The sequence below is a fragment of the Dermacentor variabilis genome, chromosome 1 (genome assembly GCF_050947875.1).
Source record: "Dermacentor variabilis isolate Ectoservices chromosome 1, ASM5094787v1, whole genome shotgun sequence".
Lineage (NCBI taxonomy): Eukaryota > Metazoa > Arthropoda > Arachnida > Ixodida > Ixodidae > Dermacentor > Dermacentor variabilis.
Window position 1 is genome coordinate 7,914,268 of NC_134568.1, and position 22,913 is coordinate 7,937,180.

The 22,913-nt window shown below is 44.9% G+C and overlaps 1 protein-coding gene across 1 annotated transcript; it reads left to right on the forward strand.

Annotated features, from left to right (window-relative positions):
• The first annotated feature begins 701 nt into the window (after positions 1-701).
• Positions 702-21,060, forward strand: LOC142570009 (uncharacterized). The gene is made up of 5 exons (XM_075678637.1): positions 702-842; positions 5,669-5,801; positions 13,394-13,542; positions 15,767-15,896; positions 20,761-21,060. The coding sequence occupies exons 1-5, from the start codon at positions 800-802 to the stop codon at positions 21,014-21,016; spliced, it is 711 nt and encodes a 236-aa protein (XP_075534752.1). The 5' UTR covers positions 702-799; the 3' UTR covers positions 21,017-21,060.
• Positions 21,061-22,913: the final 1,853 nt, after the last annotated feature.

Sequence of the window (22,913 nt, forward strand, 5' to 3'; positions counted from 1 at the left end):
TTTCAGTGCTATCTTTTTGGGTTTCGTTTGCTCTTGTGTGGATAAACATGACTATTGGCATGTGGTCACTAAGAGGACCGTTTAAGACTCCACTAATTACTACGAATGCATTATAGTTGGTTATAAAACGATCAAGAGTAGTTTTCGTAGTTTCTTTTATTCTCGTGAATGTTTCAACTGCATTTCGACATTCGCTTGACATTCTTCGAAATATCGTTTTCCTAGCACTGTCGGAACCCACGTCAATGTTAAAGTCTCCTGCTACGACCACTTTAGACCAATTACGCCGAATGTAAACACATAATCTGAGCGTCTGCAAGTGACGACAAACATTACCTTGGTTTTATCCAGCGAAGTGGCATTTGCATATTTTTAAATATGCGTACATGACAGTTGGGAAACCCTGTACGTATGCGACGCGCTGTTTTCTGAATAAAATTTGTTGCAAGTCATGCGCGCCCATATTTTTGTCCACCTTGTTTTCCTCACGCGGTACGTATACAGCCATGAGTCATCAACAAGCGCGACTTTCCACACTGATGCTTACTGCATATGGAACGTGATTGCGTCCAGCGTTCAAGGGGTCGGGGGAAAACGTAACTGGGGATGTTGTTGAACTCTCGTCCGGTGTCGCGCTCTAGAGCGCGCCACGCCTTAAAGGGCCGCCACCCGAAGGGCTCGGCCACACTTCGAAACATTTAGGGCCGATAGAAGCTTCGCAGCCCCGAAGTGCTGGGAGAGCGTCTTCGTGTAACACAACACCACCCGCTTTCGGCTCGGCAGCAGCACTCGGTCGAAAATGTGGAAAGCGACAGCATTTTTCTTCGTAGCGTCTTACATGGGTAAGCAATGCCACCTTTTCTTCTTGACTCGTTCCCTTTCGGGTTTCTTCAATATTTCGAACTGTCTTTTCTTTTTTCGTAGTGTATACAATTATTAATACAGGTTTTTTTTAGTAATTCTATAAATGAGCTGCGATGCAATCAGCTGCAGGCATGATGCCACAGAACAGTGATAAAACTGTACGTAGACAGGCGCTTCCCATGCAGGCTCCTGACCACCCGCAAAATCTCCACTGCGTCAAATTCCCTACGAGTTCTCTGAATATTTCGGGTGGGCCTTCCATTATTTGCTTTCTCTTTTTACCACATAAGAAAAAGAAACAAATTGACCATGGCTGGAATAAAGCAGCGATTTTATTCCTATTCTGTTGCTTTCGGTGCTTCGTCTGTGTGCGTGCTCACCATGATCGGCCGGTCGGTAGAGGTGGATCATAAGAAAGGCATAGAATGGCGCGAAAGAAATCGTCACATAATAGTTTCAGTAAGGTACGTATTTTCAAATTATTATCTTCTCCGAGTCTATTCATTCTTTAGGATCCGTGACGGCTACTGGCCGATTCCGGCCCCACCGAAGGCATTTGTTGCGCAGCAATAGAAAAAGAAAAATATAAAGGAATTGAAATAGAAAGAATCGTTACAGACTACACCCCTACACTTCCGTTTAGCGACAGCCTCTGGCGTTAATACTCTTGTTTTGTATACGATCTCACACCACAGGTCACTTCTCACACGTTTGAGTATAGTATTTCTCGACTTTCCCTTTTGGCTACAATATCTGAATAATGAAAAAGAAAAACAAAAATGGGACGTCATAGGATAAGTGCTCGCTATTACGCGGGTCTTTTGCCAAATTCTCGTGTGCCTTGTATTTATTTTACATCTCATCGTATTCCGTTCGGTTGTGTCGTGTATTTCGATATGGTAATTCACCTTCTTCGTTGGCGAACAACTGAGGTTCTCTCCTATGGGGATGCAAAACTGAACTCGAGCAATGGCAAGCAAACAAAAAGTTCCTTACTATAAAATGTCGCTGTTCGCTCTAGGAGTCGCCGTAACTTTTCGAGCTGTTGTCACTTATTTTACTTGCTGTTGTATAGAACACTCGTTCAAGCCTCTAGCAATAAGCACTTTTGGAATACCTGCCGCGGTGGCATAGTGGCTATGCTGTTGCGCTGCTGAGCATGAGGTCGCAGGATCAAATCCCAGCGGGCGCATTTAGATGGCGGCGAAATACAAAAACGCCCATGTGCCGCGCATTGGGCGTTAAAGATCCACTGGTGGTCAAAATTCTTCCTAACTCCCCCACTATATGGCATGCCTCATCAGATCGTGGGTTTGGTACGTAAAACCCCAGAATTCTATTCAGTTACTCTTATAATAGCCATTTGGCCTTAGGTTCGCTAAACGCAAGCGTAGCTTAGCTTTGTGGCATTATAGAACATCGTTCGAGCGCATAAAAAAAAAGAACGAACAGAGAGAGGGACACGAAAGCCTGACTTCACTTGAAGTCCATCGTCCTTGTTGTCCCTCTCTGCTCGTCCTTGTTTTGGTTTTTTCTGCGATAAAACGATGTTTCATAGTTATGTTCACAACCAACTAGCTCAGCTGTCCACGCTTAGCTCAGCTTCATGTACGGAAATGCGAATGTAAAGAAAACGCCAAAGGACATGCCTCGATCAAAGCGTGCCGTCTTAAACCTGTCCTGCCCAAGGCATTCAATCAACACCCAACAGGCTGGTTTTATGTCGACTTGTCTCGTGAGGCTTAAGCGCACATCAGACTCATCGAATAATATCGGAAACTTGGTGGGCTACCAGCTCCTAAGTTCATTCAGGGACCGATTTGGCAAAAGATCTTCCTTCGTAAGTGCTAGTTACCTGCCGTCTTTACTAAAGATATGTCCAGCAACCGATTCGCATGAATTTTTTTCTTAAGAGCAATTCCAGCGTAATTTTTTTCTGAGTACGGACCCCGCGCTCGTATTTAAAAAAAAAGAATGTCTGGCGTCAGACGTGCCGACTGGTTAATGGCAAATGTGACTTGCAAACGAATAGCTTTGTGAATTCGGCCACAGGTGAGCTGACAGGAACGGAAATCGTAATTCACGATTTATCGGCGATCACCGATAGCCACACCGTAGTCAAGGTGATATTTCGCTCTCAATCAACAACCACAGCTGCCGCCGTGCTTACTAACGCTATTTCTTAGCTTACACAAACGTTACATATACCTTATAATAATCACATTGAGAAAGCTGAGGAGCACAATCAACCTCTTTATATGACTTGCATGGATTATGAAAAGGCATTTGATTCAATTGAGAAGCCAGCAGCCATGAAGGCATTGCGCAATCAATGATTACAGGAGAAATAAGTGAATACGTTTCGAAATATATTCAGACTCCACAGCTACCTTAATTCTTCACAAGTGGAAAAATACTTATAAAGAAAGGGGTCAGACACGGAGACGCAATCTATCCAATGCTATTCACTGCAGGCTTAGAAGAAGTATGTCAAGCAACTAGACTGCGAAGGCTTAGGATTAGGAGTGGGTATCAACGGCGAATATATTACAACCTTGGGTTTGCAGATTGCATTGCCTTGCTCAGGAACACTGGGGATGAATTGCAACAAATGATTGACGACTATAACCGAGAAAGCATAAGAGTATGGCTGAATATTATTATGCGGAAGACGCAAGTAATGTTTTATACCCTGGCAAGGAAACAAGAATTCATGATCGTCAGTTAGCCTCCAGAGTCCCTGCAGGAGTGCGTTTATCTAAGTCACTTACTCACAGGGGACCCTGAGCATAAGAAGGAACTTCATAGAAGAATAAAAACCGTGATGGAGTGCATACGGCAGGCATTATATAATCTTGACTTGGAGCTTACCACTGACGTTGAATAGAAATGTGTACAATCATTGCATCCTAACGGTGCTAACATATGGGTCAGAAACTTACAGGTTAGCAAACTCGAGAACAAGTTGAGGACTGCGCAGCGAGCGATGGAACGAAAAATGTTGGCGTAACATTAAGAGACGTGAAGAGAGCGCTGTGGATCACAGAGCAAACGGGGTTAGCCGATATTTTAGTTGACATTAGGCAAACAAAATTGAAGTGGGCCAGGCATGTAGAGCATAGGGCAGCTAACGAGTGGACTATTGGCGGTACAGAATGGGGGCCAAGGGAGAAGACGCTAGTTGAGGACGGCAGAAAATTTTGTTGGGTGATGATATTAGGAAATTCGCAGACGCAAGCGGGAATCAGCTAGGGCAAGACAGTGATAAGTGGAGACCACTGGGAGAGGCCTTCGTCCTGCAGTAGAAATAAAAAATGGTCGTTGATAATGATGATGAATCAGATGACGTACGCTTGCGAAAAATACAAAAGGCACAGCAACCATATTGAATGTAAGGGGCATACTCAGTGAAGAGAACGTTACGCTGTTCAGCAGGCAAGGCTTAGCTCATGCAAGCGCAGCTATGCGCTTGCATAATTCTATAAGTGACAAGCGTCTAGTTTGAAACTGGCTGTTATCTACACTCACCATTCTTGTTGCAGTAAGCGTGACGTCATATTACGTAAAACAGCTTATTCACAAACTTCTTGCGGTATTGTCGTATTCTGAGTGAAGGAGTAACGTCGTTTGACTACCTGCGCATTTCCACTGGTCCAATATAAACATGGTAACATTAATATGTAACTAATTTAATAATTACCCTATTGGCAGGTTTTAGTAAAAACACAGTTTAGATAGCCACTGCGATTTATCCTAAGTAACAGTAACAACTGCGAACGCTACAATATTTTGGTTATTGTTTGTCAAGCTCGAAGGAGCGAACGATGTCATTAAAGTTTACAGTGACAATATACACTTCCTATCAGCACCAGACGTGAGCTGTTACATGGCTTAAGATGACACCCAGCGCGGCAGCTATACCTCGCTCCTGCAAATTTTACTCCACTTGCTCTCGAATTTTGACCTAAAGGAAACTGCTCAAAACATGCAAATTCGGGTGGTTATTGCGGTTATGTAAGGCATAACGAAGCCGTTAATTGCCTGTAAAATTTGAGAATGTGAAACCTGTATAAGAGAGACCACGTTTAGAAACAAGGCTATATTATATCAAGCTGGTTTAATTATTATACAGCTGTTTACTTTGCGTTGTTGCTTACATGCCATTTTTATTTGGTAATGCATTTAAGGTTTCCTAATGATATTGTTATGGCGGAGGATGCTCGCATTGTTCTTTCTTTATTTCGGGAACAAATAGCTATTTACCGCCACCATCATCCAACGAGTCCCTGACCCTTGCAAAACTATCACTTAATAAGCAATCCCGCGAATGCGTGCAATCGTCTGGGAGTAGTTCAGTTTTGAATCTAGAGGCCAGAGTTTTTGCATCCAAATACTTAGTGACCAGCTCGAATGACCGTAACAAAAAGAAGTTAGGAAAGCGTTTGTTGCGCCAAGTTTTCGAGAGCTCCGTTTGATAGAATGAATGTCATAGATAGCGATTTTAATTTGCATTCTAGGACCTAACTATCCGCACTATCCAAAGCTCCGATCCTGTCAGATGGGGAAACACACTACCTATAGTAACGGCATCAGTGCAACATATTGTTACGGCGCCACCAAGAGTGGCACCAGTCAGAAGCAGACGATTTGACGTATAGAGGTGGAATCGCCCTCTACAGTCATCTTGTTTATCTGTCATTGTTTCTCGTGTAGATATTGTAAATACATCTTTATATGTGACTTCTGCAACGTAACAATATTATGGAACTCACACGTGCGCTTTCTGCTCTCCCGTTGCACCCAGGCGTCTGTCATTGCCAGCTGAAACCTGGCTGCGATAAAGCGCAGCTTCGCGCCTGCGGTGAGGACTACCTGGTGTACAGCAACAGCACGCGGCTGCCAGAGCCCGACGAGCCCGAGTTTGAGGCCATCTGCGAGTGAGTGTTTTTCGAGTGCGGTGCGAATTACCTAAAGGCAATCATTATGTTTTGTTCGTTTCTCTTTTGATTCCCCACTGTCTGTTTCAACATGTTTACAGGTTTATAGGGCCTTACAGCACCACGCAATTTAGACGTCGCGGTGCTTTTCTTTCCTATTTATTTATTTATCTCTTTATTTATTTACTTGTTTGTTATACACTCACAACCAAGGGCATTACAGAGGGGAGTGGTTGCAGCAAAGAAACAAAGATACCTGGACGAGAATACAGTGAGGTATAAGAATAAGCTGGAAAGGCTTCCGATTGTACAATTTTAGCAGGTGCTTCGCAATATACTAAGTAAGTGGTGATAAAAATACGTGACATATACACACGAACAGTCGGTTATATAAAAAAAATAAAAATAAACACATCTGAATATACAAAGTTATCTAAAGTGGTTCGAAATCTTTGGTTATCACTTATAGATACCAGTTCTACGGGAAGGTCGTTCAATTCATGGGATGAGTGAGCCAAAAAAATGGGAAAAAATTACAGTGACATGATTGAACACCGAGGTTGTGTCACTGGTTAATTTAAGGTGATGTGTACCGTGGTTAAGGAATTAGTCTGTCCCATAGAGCCGAATGATGGTAGAGCCTCTGGAAAAAGTTAAACGCGAGGTTTTACAACGATATAACAGCGGCGCAAACACCAGGTAAGTTTTCATAGCAGATAAACTTACAATTCTACTATATATAGATGAAATGAACTGAATTATTTTCAACAAGTTCTAATGCAATAATTTCCTGAGTAGAATCACACTTAGCGCCTGCATACTTAAACTGGGGACGCACTAGTAGTGTCTTAGCAAGGAAGCATTAGCTTTAAAGACGTAGGGGCAGTTAAACAGTTGCGACTTTCTTTTTGTTTCCCGTGGTTGTTATTCTAATGTGAAAGAAAATGGGGAAAAACTGAGTTGTTGGAGAGTGCAGCAGGGCAAAGAAATGGACTTTATTGCTTTCCACTGTAATGTAGAAGTCTACAATCAAAACTTGGCAGAAAGCTTTATGACTGCTAATTCATCTGAGTTATGGTTATTAAACTAGTGTTAGCTGACATTCTTACTGACTGCACTAACTAGAAAGTTAATAAAGGTGCCTTGGCAGAGAGAAAGAGAGAGATAATAACAATATCGGGAGGTCCCGACAGAGTTGCACTAAACAAGTAGGAACTATTTCACTTGTATTCAAAATCGTAGCTATTCGCGCAACGCTGGCATGTCTTTAAAGATCGACTAGCGTCAGCTGCAGCCCCACTTTACAGGTTGGGTGACCGCATGTTTGTTTGCAAACAATTTCTTTAAAACAAGACGGCGTGTTGTGTCTGCTAGTCTATAGCATTTTTACGTGTCCGTATATGCACTGCTGTAGCATACGTGTCCGGACAAGGAAAATGCGTGCGTTCCTCAGAGAAAACGAAACTAAGCAAGTATTGTAGGTCCCGTCCTACAGCAGCTGAACGTCTCCGTACTGCGCAATGTAACTGGAGATGACCGGGAGTTTAAAGAACGCACTTGGCTTTCTTCAGGTGAATGTCATTTAGCGGTAAGGTGAACATTCTTTCATATTCCGTTTAAAAAATGTCAAGAACCTGATAGTGTGCGCTAAATATTCTTGTGAATCCGCTAAAAATGCTCAAATAACAAGAGTAGAGCGACGAAGAAAAAGGATGAAAAGAAAGGAGGTTGATTACCTACCTGATTCTATGGGAAGGGGAACGTACGTAGGAAAATAAAGTTAATGAAATTTTGGAGTGTGCGTGCCAAAACCACGACCTGATCATGACGCACGCTGTAGTGGTGGACTCCGCAATAATTTTTACCACCTGTTGTTTCTTGACGTGCACCTAAATCTAAGGGCATGGGTGTCTTTGCATTTCAACCCCCATGAAAATGCAGCTCCCTATATGCCGGTATTCAACTCATTACCTTGAGGTTAGCAGTGCAACGCCGTAGCACCTAAGCTACAGCGGCGAGTGGTACACAAGAAAGTGAAATTTCAAAGATGCACAGGATGAAGTGTAGTAAAGTAGAATATTTAAAAAAATCACCGCCCAAGCACTGTGTACAGATGGCTAACCAGCGAAGCTGAAACGCGAAATCCCGGTGTTTATCACTTGGTTAATCCCAACGTTTCATTAAACGAGGGCTTCGTAGGCTGCCGGATCCTCGTTACGCAGTTGCTGCTTGCGCTCGGCTGTACGAGACTGTTATTGTGCCCGGGCTGCAGCATCGGCACGGCGAAGACAAGCTCGGTCCCGGTTTTGCTCGCGGCGTTGCTGATCGAAAGCTGCCTGCTCCTCAGGAGTACGTATGACATGTGGCCTACCCATCTCGGAGCCGGAGAGAAACTGCTGCGCGGGCGGTCAGTTGCGACGGAAATGGACGACGTCACTACTGGTGCAGCCAATCACGCGCCTCTCTCTTTTTCTTTCGCGCATGCGCATGGGATTGCGCCGGAGGAATTTTCGGCTTACAGGCGACACACGGATGAACGGACGGAAGAATCAGCTAGCTATATACAGCTTCGCTCTAAAATCATGCTCCATTTATTATAGACTAGGCAAGCGAAGCTTGATTCTCGCGACACCTCCGCCGATTGCTTTCCTTCCAGAGATATTCGAGCTTAATCACGTCCCATCTGGCCGGAGCTCCCATCTTCGTTGGCGCGCACGATACTAGTGGTTGCGTCATGCATTTTCCCGTTGCAAAATGCGACCTCGTCATCCCATAAGCCTGGTACACCGTATTGGTGTGTCGTCCACTGCCATAACATACTTGACAACATGATACGCCGAACTGGTCCGTAATTTCTACTTTTCCGAGCGATTGGGGAAAGATATACAAGTGTTTAACGGTCCTCCGAACAAAATAACGTATTTTTCTCCTAGCTACGTTTCTTAAATTTGGGAATAAAAGCAAGGCCATAATTATGATTGTTTTTCAATATTTGCTTTTTTTTTACCTTTGTAACAAGTCAATAAATTGGGCAGATTTAAACCATCGACGATGATTTTCAATGTAAGCGAATAGCCAAACGCTTCCAGAAAGCAATTTGCTTTAATGAAGGGACCATTTTATATTTCATATTTCTTCAAACTTGCGTTTCTGTGCACACTGTGATGCACTCACTATACATACCTCGAGCTTCCTGTTAAATATCTCTATACTGAGTAAAGTTTGTCTGCAGTGCTGTAAAGAAATGCGTGAAGAATGGTGGGATCGAACCTCTGTGTTTCCATCACATCAGCTAACAAGTCTAACCATGAGGTTACAATTTCAGGCATGCTTCTATGCTGCCACAGTAGCTCTTTAAAACGTCTGGCGCGCGCGTTTCGTGCTAGTTTCTAGCATTTTTCCATCATGACAGCTCGCGTTATGTGAGACGTTGGTTACACGGCACTGCTTTCTGGATTGGCCCAAAATACGGTTACATACAAGAAAATTGGTAGGATGTTTCGAAGAAAGCTCTTAGTTTTAAAAGCTCGCAGCAAAAATTCCGATAATGCAGCTGCTTTGTTCAAGTGCTTGGTCGTAGTGAGGCATGTAGTTGTTGTGCACAACGCCTTTGTAATTGACCACAAAAGAAAGGAAATATCGCGTGCATGTTTCTGCTGGAGAAGACTACTAAAAGAAGTAATTTTTTGTATACGCGTGTTCCAAACCAATAATAACGCTTAACAAATGAGGAATGTTATTATCATGCTTCGCATTGGAAGAACAAGCAGTACTCATCTTCGTTTCACACATCTGCAACTACTGTGACTTCTGCATTGCACTGAATTGCCATCGTATAGCTCAAGAATATATGCTCTATATTGGGTTCCTGATGTACGAAGCCCAACTGACGAATGTTATCGCGTCTTTGTCCATATTTTATTGTACGCTGTAAACGAGTGTCGCAGAAGACGTTTGCCTCGATTTTGCTGTCCTGAAAAAGGTGTTCGGCGTCGGACAGTTTCGGGAAAGCGCATTCGAGTCTACGCATTGCCATTTCGCAAGCAGACCGCGTGCTGCTGTTTAAAATAAAGCGCTAGCGCCGCAAGCAAGAAAAGAAACAGCACGGAAGGCCAATGCAAACAAACCATTCAGGGAGCGCCGAAGCGACCTTCCGCCCGAATTCTTTCACGAGGGCAGCGCTCTTAAGTAAATGCCGCTGCGTGGGCCTGGCCAAGGTTATCGAGTCTATAGCAAAACTTCGAGCGCGATGAAAACGCACCTGAGTCGTATAATATTCCCGAGAATCGAATGTGTTTGTCCTCATCGAGGAATTGCTTCTGAGTGCATTCTCACAAACGTTTCACATTTTGTGAAATGAAATACAGCCGAGTAAATGTATCCGTATTCTAGGAACAATTTTATCGCAGCATGAGCTGTCTATATTCTCAACGTGCGCCTATATGAGCGAAAAACATTTTTCTTTGTTTCTAACGGACGAAACTCTCCAAGATTACAGGTATTTGGGGTGAACTCCACCACTGGAAAACTGCCGGTTCCGTTGGCTTGACGTGGTATGAGTGATAACGTGGACACGGCGGCCGCGTCGGCGGCTAAGGAAGCGCCGAAGCAAGCTCACAACGAAAGTTTAAAAGTCCCACATGCGCTGCGGTTCTGATAAGTGGGGAGGTTTTCCCGTTTAGGGCGCCTGCTTGACAACACTTGAAAACATTATATTATATATAGTGGCTGCCTTTGAAGCCGTCCAACATGGTAGACTGCTCGGCGCCGCGGTACCGGGCGTACGCAACGGAGCCTGGTGTCAACCTTCACACTTACCCACAGGACAAGAAGCTGCGTGAAGCTTGGATTGCGAAACTTATCCCCGTATTGAGAAATGCATCTTAAATTGAAGCTCATGCTTGATTTAAATGACGCCTGTCGTGAGCACACCAAAAGAAACGCAATGAGCGACTTGGGCGCGTTCGCACAAGGCGTCATTTATATCAAGTCAAGCATGAGCTTCAAGTTAAGATGCATTTCTGAATACGACGGTCAGAACCGACAAGCAGCTATCGGCTACAACTCGGATGTGCAGCAGTCACTTATGTGAGGAAGATTTCTGATACGGCGTCGGGGCTGCGATGTTCAGTGAGTAGCAGAAAGCGTGCACTGAGACGCTTGCCCGCGCACGCTACCCAGCTAATGTCATGAAGCTCTAGTCTTCGAACTTGTTGATGCTAGACACCACCAAGTTCACTGGAATGAAAACGGAATGGTAAGAAGCACGTAAAAAAGGGCTTGGCATATGCTCATGTTTCTGTTGGCACCAAACAATGAATTTACTTCTTTAAGAAAAAAAAAAACTGGTAAATTGCTCGCTGAGAAGACCGACAACATATAGTGCAATGCGACTGTAGAAAGAATAATATTCAAACGTCCAATAATTTACTAAAAAAAGATTGAATCGTCCTGACGGCATGTAAAAAGTCGCTGTAGGCGCCCAAGTCCCATTTATACCAAAATTATTCTTCGGCTGCTCTGATAGCTTCAACAGAACAATGGTTGCTTGCGTACGGTCAAATGCTCATGTGCCCCGGCCTAAAGTTCATGGCACAGTGTGAAAACGTGCTCCCAGCGAGAGCGAAACGCTGCGCGCGGACATGCATGCAGACGCGCAGTCGGACGCTGCGGAACCGTGCGATCACTGCATTGAAGCTTCATTCTTTTATGTTTCAATGTGTTACACTGACAGTCCACTGCAAGAACATAGTTCTCATAGTTTGCTCTCAGCGAGTGCCTACCTTTTGCGCAAGACGCTGGTTCGGGGACTCCATCGCGGTGATCGCGCGCAGTGGGCGTTCACTGTGCGTATCCGGTAAAGAGATAGCCTCTGTAAACCATTCTGCGCTTTCTGTTTGAGCAAGTTATTAATTTATTAGTTAAAACTTCTGTCATTGCGAGAGTACTTGCAGAAATGTACAGAAGGGTTCCCGTGTGTTGTTTTTATTGAGCGCCGACAGCCAAACCTATGAGGAGCGGGTCGTGTTATCCCTCTTACTACGCAAGCTAGGTGGTGCGACGAAGTTAGGAAATTTGTAGGTGCTAGTTGGAATCGGTTGGCGCAGGACAGGGGTAATTGGAGATCGCAGGGAGAGGCCTTCGTCCTGCAGTGGACATAAAATAGGCTGACGACGATGATGATGATTATGATGATGATGATTATGGAGATGATTATGAGGACGACGACAACGACGACGCAAGCTAGGCGCTTCCGACAGATGGCGACTCCGTATGGCCTCGTCGCCAATAGGGTTAAAATTGTGATGCAATGCCCTTCGCGACGAATACTACATGTACAGTGTCCTTGCTTCTGTATTCTACGCAGGCAACGTGATGCACCAGTATTATCCTCGATCTACTCTGTTATGAAGGTTTCACTGAACCGAGACTGTAAACCAAAGGTTCCACATTTGAAACGTACACTTGTTCATTGCCTTTCTTGCGCTCCGTAGTATAAGCAGGGGACATTTTCCGAGAGCACGCATATCTATTACCTGGGAACTCAGAATTGGCCCTCATCATTTAAGGTTTCGAGATCCAGAACCTTCATTTGAAGCAATAAATAAAAAGTCTAAAACGTTGTGTTAGTACTCATTTAATATATAGGTGGGTGCGATAACAAAACTATCGCCGCCGTAATGACCAATTGAGAATGGCAGTCCCGTGAGGTAAGTGCAGGGAATACGCGGTGTCTTTTCAAAGTGAATGAGATGGGCCTGGGGGGTTTTCTAGCAGCAACTCGCAATATAATTGGCCAATATATAGTGACACCCTTGTAGGAAACATGTTTTTTTTTATTTGCTCAGAATGGTAATGGCAATAATAATGCATGCTGTGACTGAATGGAATGTAGTCACTTAAATGTATGTCTTACATCGCCTGCTGTGTTTACAGGTCATTACATTACATTGTACTATACAAAATGTACAAACTCGTTAAGTCACGTTGATGCGTTACACTCGGTTCCCTTAAATCTAATTCTCATCATCATCGTCGTTGCCATCGTCCAGCGCAGGATGAAGGCCTCTGCCGGATATATTACGTCACATGCGTTTCCTTCATTTTGGAATTCGTTCTGTCACGTTATTAGGAGCACCGGCTATCTAGAATACGCCTGCTAAACTTCCTAATCTCATCTTATCATTATCCAGCGTTTGTTCTCTAATCCTTGATTCCTCCTTTCTGTCTCTTAATGCCACGCCCATGACGTTCTGTTCGATCACTCGGTGCGCGGTCCATAGGTTCTTTTCAAGTGCCATTGTTTTACCATCTAAATTTCATCACTGTTTAGTACTGCTACAATGTTCTTATGATACAGTTTTCAAGAAAGAAAAAAACGATAGCCTACTTCAAAGCGCCTGGTGTTTGCGCTCCGACCCTTATTTTCATATGATTCGTGTCCCCTGGGTTACCTGGCCTTGATAAACGCACTCTTTCACGTGTTCAAGAAATTCACTCATAATTCCATTAATATACTGCACCTCAATATATTGCCGACTGTAGCAACTATCTTTTTAAATTTACAACTACGCCGACTACCTTCTATGCAGGTTGTTCCGCAAGCAGGTTGCCTGCACATTCGATTTCTCGGAAAGGTGCCTGGAAAGCGGACTTCCACGCGTCGTGGCATTGGTTGGTATGGAAGCGGCGGGCGATGACTTTGAAGCAGCTTGCACCAAAGGCACTGACGAACACGAAAGTAAGTTCACTCCACCCCGCTGTTACAATGGACCAAGGAGACACTAGCGCGTGCGCGCGCATGAACACACACACATACACACATGCACACGCACGCACACGCACGCACACGCACGCACACACGCACACACGCACGCACACACGCACGCACACACGCACGCACACACACGCACCGAGAGTGTCAGAGATAAAAGCAAATGCAAGATAGGGAGGGCAACCAGAGGATATCTTCGTTTCGATACCCTCTACTGGGGAAGGAGAAAAGGTGTATGAAAAATTGAAAGAAAGGAGAAAAGAAAGCAAACGAAAGAAAGCAAAGAATGAATAATGTAGGATTGTCTGTGTGGACACTGTCACATAGTCTGGGAAGGTGCCACGTAGTCATAAACAATGTCAATGTTCCACTGAATGAATGAATGAATGAATGAATGAAAACCACATTTATTCCTCATTAGAATGCGCCGAAGGCGCTGTGGTGGAAGGGGAGGGGTATTATGGCAAAAGGGAAGGGTGAGGCTGCCTCCGTTGTATTAACGAACCTCCCGGAGGCAGCTAAGTGGGGGCCGCATGACTCGTGTGGCTGTCGTGGAGCCGATCGCCGACCGGTGGTGCCGCCGAGTCCTGGAAGAACAACAGCAGTGCTCGCCAGAGCTCGATGGCATGGTCCGGAGGCGGGGTGTCCACTTTGATATAAAACGCCACACAGTGCACCGTCAGAATTTTTCTAACAATGACACTTGCACAGGCTAACCTTCTCGGCATACGAAGCGAAGTACACGTTGTGATAAAACGAACATGCTCAATGATCCGAATGAAAGCGCGGAACAAGCACAGGGCACTGATGCGAACCTGATTTATTACCCGTAATAATGCTGTTCTCTTGGCCGTGGAGCTAGACACAATACTTCTTTAGCGGTGCGTTCTGACAGTCTGTGGATGCAATTTATTTCGAAGTGAGTTTACTGCAGACTTCCTTGCCTAAACGTAGCTGGAAGCAGAGGCAGAACAAAAGGAGGCACCTTTTTTTACTTTTTACTGAATACTGCAGTCACTCTACTAGCCTACTTCAAGCAGACATTTGAAAGCTCCGGTGGAATGTAGCGAAGTTCCCCTTCTACAAGTGCATTACTCAAGGAATAGTAAATTACCAGCAGGACAAATTGCACGCAAGGTACAGTTAGCTACTGGCGAAGTTGCTCTATAATCGCTTGCTCTTATAGAGCATACGATACTATCGCAAAGTGAAAGGTCGGCAGTAAATATTTCCCGTCTTTTGACCAGGAATTACTCAAACTAGCACAATATTTAGTACGTTCTTCCTTGAAATGTGTTGTCAAAGAAATTAGAGTTCAAATTATAATTACTACAGAATTCCCCCATGACACACTTTGGGAAAATGGAAATGGCATTGTATATTTAGCACATTTCGGTGAGAAATGAATATATTAAAAAAAGCATTAACCTCGCAGTAGTTTTCTTCAATGACTATGACTTCACTCATTTACCCCAATTGCTCCTTTCGAAAGGTGCCAATTTAAATGCGCATTAGGTAAAATACGATGGCTCAGTTATCGCTAAAGAGCTTGTTATTGCGTGCCTAGTGCGTTGGTCATGTTTCCATTGGTTTATGCCAAAATATTTAACGCATGAAATCAATATCAGTTCACTCACCTACCCATACTCACCATAATAACGATAAGCTGGGCATTATAATTTGGGCAATTACGAAATGCATGAAAGCCACCTCGTAACTTTCTTGTAGCGTGTTTCACTGCGTGAGCCCTGTGGTCACTATTTCAGCTCAACTAGCTGAGCATTGTTTCTTATATACACAACCTAATGTAGCTACTTCTTTTTTTCCTTTTTTGCTATATTATAAAAGAATTTAATTCTGGTACTTTACGTGCCATAAACACGATCTGACAAGGAGGCACGCCGTAGTTAGGGACTGCGGAATAATTTGAACAACCTAAGATTGTTTAGCGTGAACCCCTTGCGCAGGCGTTTTTCTATTTTGGCTAGTTATAAAGGCAGCAGCCATGGCCAGGATCTGATCCCAGGACCTTGTGCTTAGCAGCGCTTTCTGGTGTACCAACAGTCTCGCAAGACACATGGATATGGGTTGCAGATGTGATGCGATGATGCGATCGTGCGTCTGGACATAATCAGCATTGCTGGCGCCCTATATCGTTCACTTTCATACACGCTACTTTGGGCATGCGCAGTGTACAAGAACAGCATCAAGTGCATGAACGCAGCCGGGATCAAGTTGAACCAGTGCTTCGGAGTCCTTCGTGATGGTTTGGGTGACAGCCTTGGAGCTCCGCCAGGAAGGACCGTCCACTACACCTGCTGGTAGGTCACGCACTGCGGCTTATTCTTCAATTCGAGGTGGACTGCTAAATGCGACATTGTAGTGTAATGCGACAACCGCTCTGTAGCCTTCATTGAAACTGATACAAGAATTGCGTCATTGCTCTGCCACCCTACGTATGCTGAACTGCTGAAGCTGGGTTGCATGGCTTTCTTTAGAATGACATGCACCTATAGTCACCCATGGCGAATCAAAGCGCGCCGTAGCTCAGTTCATCTTATTTCGCTTACTACATGTATATGCATCGGGAGGTCCGAAGCAAAGTTACTGTAAAAAATACCAAGATACATCCGCATTTCTTTTCATAGTTTACAAACTGATGCTGTAGGCAACAGCCAACGGTGATGACATATTCGGTCGCAAAATGGGACAGTTACGCGTTATCACTGTGGTCTCTAAACTCTCTGACTCGCCACACTCAGCGCTCTTCCAGTTGTCACTGTCTGCATTGCGATGTGCGTCTACTATCCACCACTCATCGTACTCCACTGAGCGTTAGAGACAAGGTGCCTCTGTTCGCTCTCTACTACAATGCCGTTCTGTCTCGGTACCAAGAATGCCCTAAAGTAGGCGAACGACTCATCCGAGAAACACTGGAGTGCCATCATAACTTAGAATCGCCCGATATGTGAGTTGGCAACATATACATTTGCATTGCAGGGAGGGGGGTTCATTCTACCTGCCATGAAACGGCTCTGCAGATTAAGTTTGGCCTCTTTTATGCTTAGCTGCTTTGCCAAACTGCGACGAAATCATTCATTACTGAAATAGGACCTCGGGCAAGTGACATTCGGTGCTAGAAGTGAAAAATCGGATACCAGGGCTAGACAGAGCTTGGTAAAGCCTACTATTTGCGACGCCGTATGACTCCCAGGACTACATGCGCCTACGATTGCATAAACGAGGATATGAGCTCTAGCAAGTTCATAGATAAATACAGGCACCTCGAAGTCCTCCATCCCAAGGCCCTCCAGACATAATGTTTATGTTTACTGTAACACACTTGCATTAGTTTCTTTGTTGTTTCAGTAATAAGCAATGCAATCAATTACTTTTACAAGTGTGTAATCTAGTTGCGCGATGCATTGCATACCACACTTCTTTTGGTAAAAGCATTTCTCTTTTTTTACCAGACCACCTGAGATATTGCAATTCCCACCATAGCATACATCAGAAATCTAAAGCTATCATTAATTGAGACGGCTTTTTTCAGAGCAAGCATTTCCATGAAATAGCGAGATCGAAACATTCGAGGGGGAAGGCCTTCCATTAGTCTACGTGAGCATCGCCTCAAGAACGTCACTATTTATGCAGTGTTCAGAGTGTTCTCGGGAAAAACCGGGATGGGAAGCCGCTGAACTTCAGAAATTATTCGTTACGTAATATAAGCAATGCCGACGTTCTCGGTGGATTCCGTCTGTTTTAACGCAAAGATTTATTCTGCGGTGGGAGAAGACCGCGAAAGTCCCTTGCACGTTGTCGGAAATAAAATAAGATTGCAGGCATCATGTATCTCTTTACATTGCATTTACTGAAATGCTTTCACAAAGCTTCGCCTAACGTAGGTTGCAACTAGAGCGTTGAATCTGCCGTCTTCTAGAACTTAAAGTATTATCCTCCACCGTCAAGCTGAAAATGTTAATATTTGTGGTTCCGTAAAACGTACCTGGGCTGAAGTTCTTCACGCCCAGGTTCCGGATATTCTATCATTCGATGCGGCTTATTTTATCATCGAACGTTGCTCCTTTCGTTGTCTGCCGACTTTTGCATAAGAAGGTCAACTTCCGAATCTCAAGGTGCTCAGATGGAAGGTCTTAGACTCAAAAATAAACAAGGTTCACGTATTGTGGCCGATTTAAATACATCCACATAATGGAGAGGAATTCTTTTTGGAGCTACAGGTGGTACTGCAGCTACCGCAGAAATACACCGTAATTCCAAGCATTCGTTTGTCAAGCAGCGTCGTGCAAATAGCACGCTCTTTCGTCTTAATAATAATATATGGGGTTTTACGTGCCAAAACCACTTTCTGATTATGAGGCACGCCGTAGTGGGGGACTCCGGAAATTTTGACCACCTGGGGTTCTTTAACGTGCACCTAAATCTAAGCACACGGGTGTTTTCGCATTTCGCCCCCATCGAAATGCGGCCGCCGTGGCCGGGATTCGATCCCGCGACCTCGTGCTCAGCAGCCTAACACCATAGCCACTGAGCAACCACGGCGGGTGCGCTTTCGTCTTCACAGGCTGGTTGCTTAGTGGCGTGCTGCTAAGCACGAAGTTGCGGGATCGGATCCCGGCCACGGCGGCCGCATTTCGATGGGGGCGAAATGCGAAAACATCCATGTGCTTAGATCTAGGTGCACGGAAAAGAACCCCAGGTGGTCTTCACAGGCACCCTTATCTCTGCAGCTGAAGTAATGAGTCTGCTGTAAGACACACCTTGACAGAAATGCTCAAAATCAAGATGTATAAATTCAGCGGTCCAATAATGGTCGGCTCATGAGAGATTCTGAGTACATTGGTCCCACGCTGAGTGTTCTCGGGATTGCATAAGGGGGCCTGCGTGCAAAAGCTAGTCATGCCATTGCACATTTCATTGATCCGCGTTTCTCCATATTAGCAGCATTGCTGTTGTTTTCCAACATCATAAGAAAAAAGAAACAAAAAGAAAGCAACGAGAGCTCTGGTGTTTGTGGAGACGGTTCACACCAAATTGACAGGTGTAGGTTCCTTATTACTGCCCCCCCCCCCTCTCGTTCATCAGTCAACAAACTTTATTAAGGCCCTAAGGAACTACTAAGTCGTAATTGCGGGCCGCTCGCACGTTGGAGCCGGAAGACCATGGTCCTTCGCCCGTTCGCGGCCCTTTTGGACAGCCGTTGGTTGGTCCTGGGGATCGCCGCTTTTAAGGGCCTCACTCTAGAGGCAATGATGCTCGCGAAAGGCTCGCCGTATTCACACAGTAGCGCAGAAGCCCATAGACGAAAGAAATAGACGGGACACAGCGCTACAGGACACAAGCCATGTGCTTCTGCGCTACTTTGTAATGTCACACCGACTACCCCACCAGTCTGTCCTATTTGAGCCTTTACCTTAATTACGTATCGATTATGACGCATTGGAAAGCTGCGTGGCTGCAGGCATCACGGGACCAATTTCAGCAGGGCCATCACCAGTGCACGTGTCCTGACCTGACTGCGTGCTACAGCATGTGATGACCGTAGTGCTTCAAACGTTACAAATACCTTTTGCCATTCTTCTTACATTGCATGGTTCAGTTTGCTTTTACATTGTTCGGGTGCATTCAACAGAGGGCAAAATTTATCAGCAGCGAAGTTTCGTGCAAGGTTCACGCACTGCGTACGCATACCGGAAACCTACAGTGTTGTACGGAACGTGGACAACTTCGGCCTCGGCTAAACCGTTCAAACTGTTTATTACATTTTTAAATTGCACGAATATTTGAGTAAACTTAATATGGTCGAGACCAGCCGATAAGATTTCGGCAATGTACATGGCACCAGACGATAGCAGACGACCACCTCAATCCTCGGCGGAGCGTGGAACGTCACCCCGTGGATAAGAGAAGCACACACAGAAAAAAAATTGGCTTACGTTTACAGTGCGTACAACCACTCAGGTGGCCTTTACGTGTAAACTTTGAAGTATCACAGCCCTGATTTTACAGCATAGACCACTTATTTTTCTTTTGCCTGCGTAGAGCAACAGGCTTTAAAACCATGATAAAGACCAGAGTAAACAGTTTTGTAGTAGAGAACTCGAGACGGTGGTCAGAAACATTCTTGGGCTCCATTCTGAGAAACTACATAAATAGTATACGGGGTAATCATTTTCAAGTTTCCTGGAATTTTTTTTTTTAAATCGCCAGTGGCATAGAGCACAATTCTTCTGCTTGAGCTGGATTTTTTCGAAGAGGCGGGCATTACTTGCACTAGAAAGCGAAACATTTATTCAGCTAATTAACAAATTCACCATTCGACTAATTAATGAATTACATCATGGCACATATGCCAATTTCCAAATTTTAGCCGGGGAGTTTGCAAGACGTATCCACTTGAAATTATTCTCTAGGATGACGTCAGTTTCGACATACTGTTTCGCTGAGTGGGGGACAAAATACAGGGACGTTCAAGTTAATTTTGTGCTGCAATGCATAGAGGAGCGCTTTGGTAAAATGGTTAGTGGAACGACAGCGGAAGGAAGGAAGGAAGGAAAAACTTTATTGCTCTATTTACAGCTTTCAGCGGCTAACAGAGGTCTTCATGTTTTACTGAAGCGCATTTTCGCGGCGAGTTTTATGGGGCATACCTACAAACTGGCGTCGTTCTGGAAACTCATTCCAAGAGATTAGGCCTGGCAATTGCACCGGCTAGAATTCATTAATTGCAATACGTACGTCTCGCAAAGTAATGAATGAAGAAGTTCATTACTTAATTCTTGGTAAATAGTTGAATATGCATTTCAATTTCTCGTGCTAGTTATGTCCGTCCCTCTGAATAATCCTTCTCAAGGAGAAGAAATATGCTATCGGCCAAAGTCAATTTTTTGAAAAAATTCTGGAAAACATGAAAATTATCACGCCGTATGCCGCAGCTTTGGCGGAAACATTTGGACAGCGTTCGTGAACCTACATTAAATGTCATGTTCGTGAAAAAATTCTCCATCTGCCTTCCTAAAATTTTAGGTGAGAAATCCCTCAATAATAAATCATTTAAAATGCGCAGTTCTTTGTTGACAGATAATCTAATTGCCTTGGGAATACAAGCGCTATCAATATTGCGAAATGGACCAGATGTTTTCATCTGTTTTTTTTTTTCTACAGTACGTATCATGACTTCCTGGACTGCATGGAGCTCTCCGTGGATGCTTGTGAACCGGGCTCGAAGGCCAAAGAATACCTGACTAACGTCATGGATCGCATATACGGACAAATGTTGGGTCTCGTGTGCGGACGGTACACCCGGGGTTCCACTCACTGCCAGGCCCTGCCGAAACTACCGCCTTATGACGGGCCAAAACAGAACCTCATCGACTTGCTCATCGAGATATCGTCTGCCTTCACGAATCCGAATAACTAGGCTGTGTATCCACCTATACAATAAATTGCACCTGTTCCTTCTAAGTGCGCCATCTTTGTTTCAGTTATCCATTCATTTAGCGTTTTTTTTTTCTTCTTTCTTCCAGCTCTTTCTCTTTGTCATGAGCTCAAGACCACCTCGCGTTTGTTGTGTGTTTTGCGTAATGTGCTTGCGTGCGCCTCGCGCGTTATGCAAGCATTTTTTCGAGGATCGTATCCCCAAAACTCGCTTCCGAGCAGCAGGCTCACCAGCTGCCTGACAGGCGGAAAACCAGTTTGCCGCCACGGGCATGCCACCTAAGGTGGCAATTGCGGTTTCCCGAGTATTCCTGACTTCTGCGTTTATGGCTTTCGCAGTGCTAAGCCATAAAAGAGTGTTAAACAAGCGTGGTCGTGACGCGTGGGTAGTTTCTTTGAAGTTCGTCACGCACTTTGCGCGCGCCACAGCCATCGCGGAAATTACGCCGGAAGACAATTTAACATTCGTTAATCGACCGCGTGGCGTCAACGCCGTTCCTATAGTGTCGTTTCCGGATGTCGGTGCTCCATTAGGCTGCGTTACCATTTTTACCGCCGCCAGATGCACGCGCATAGACTGTCGCTACGCTAACGCGCGAGATGGATGAAGCCGCTGGCGACACAGTCGAGCGAATGTTTCGAAAGCGTCGTACGCCGCCGCCGGTCGGAGGTTCTAGCGACAGCCGTAAAGCACAACGTTGCGCACAACAGAATAGCACAACAAGCACAACATGTTGCGCGATGGCACAGCACGCGCGATGTTTCCCATTTTCGCAGTAAAACAAAGCGACGCCAATAACGGCCGTAATCACGCCGAGGCATCCTGCCACGGGTATTCATCAGGGGCTGCAAGCTGTACTGCACGCTGCGGGAACTACGCACGTTACGCAACACAACAGAAAGTACTCGCGGCTGGAAGCGGTTGTGGCGCGTGCGTGCAGCTTCCAACTTTGTTTCGCTGGCCTCGAAAGCGTCTTTCCCGCTGGTAGGGGCCACGAGTGGTTTACCGCGGCGAAGGGTTTTTCGTCGTGGCCTAAGTGTCTCGCCTCCGTGCGTACAGTTGCCGCAAGATCTTCACTGCTGCGCATAGCAATTTTCCACGCTAATGCCCCAGTATTGCGGCGTAGGTCCCTTGGTAATTCTGCGGGTGACGCTCTTCTGTTTGTTGCTTGCGAGGCTTTCTCTCTTTCCCGAAGTTATTTAAGTTTACGCGTTGCAACTCGTCTTGCTGCTCGTCCGGTGAGTGGAGGCTCACGAACTCTAACGTGTTCAATGTGTCGTCTCACAAAATTCAAGGGTAGAATGTTAAAAAAAAAAAGGAAATGTGCGACAGCAATGAAACGAAGGAAAATTTTCATTTTTTACTTAAGCACATTCTTTTTAAATGAAAGAAACACATTTCATTTTAAATAATGATTTCTTTCTTTTTATCATCAATGACAAAACCTTTCTTAAATTTAACAGACTCGGTCCCGATACGGCAAAGTGAAACATTTGTCGTCAACGCTGTGAGTAAAATGGAATTTTAGCGCCTCTTTAACCTCCTCAATTTACTTTTCTGTCCGCCTTCACCAGTCCCGTAAGTATAGGCGGATATATTTCCTATGCCCGAGTCGATTGGTTTTGAGTTTCCGAATAAGATACAGCTGTAATCAAGGGCGAGTGAGACCGCTCATTGCATGCCTATATATAGGCTCGGAGAGGGAATACTTCGACGCTCTCGCGTAGTGCCCAGTTCCAGGGCGCCACATGCCTTGCCAGAGGGATCACATCTCGCATGTTTCGTGAGTGCCGTGCTTATATGTATATGTATAATCTGTCGCAGCCGGATTCCGGCATTTGACTCTCGTACTACATAAAAGCAGTTGCCATGAGGGCAA

What these genes read in the sequence shown, in the direction of transcription:
- LOC142570009 (XM_075678637.1), top strand. Translation starts at nt 800, where the DNA reads ATGTGGAAAGCGACAGCATTTTTCTTCGTAGCGTCTTACATGG. An exon ending in GAGTTTGAGGCCATCTGCGA is followed by an intron (nt 5,802 to 13,393) that starts GTGAGTGTTTTT and finishes CCTTCTATGCAG; the next exon opens with GTTGTTCCGCAAGCAGGTTG. An exon ending in ACCGTCCACTACACCTGCTG is followed by an intron (nt 15,897 to 20,760) that starts GTAGGTCACGCA and finishes TTTTTTCTACAG; the next exon opens with TACGTATCATGACTTCCTGG.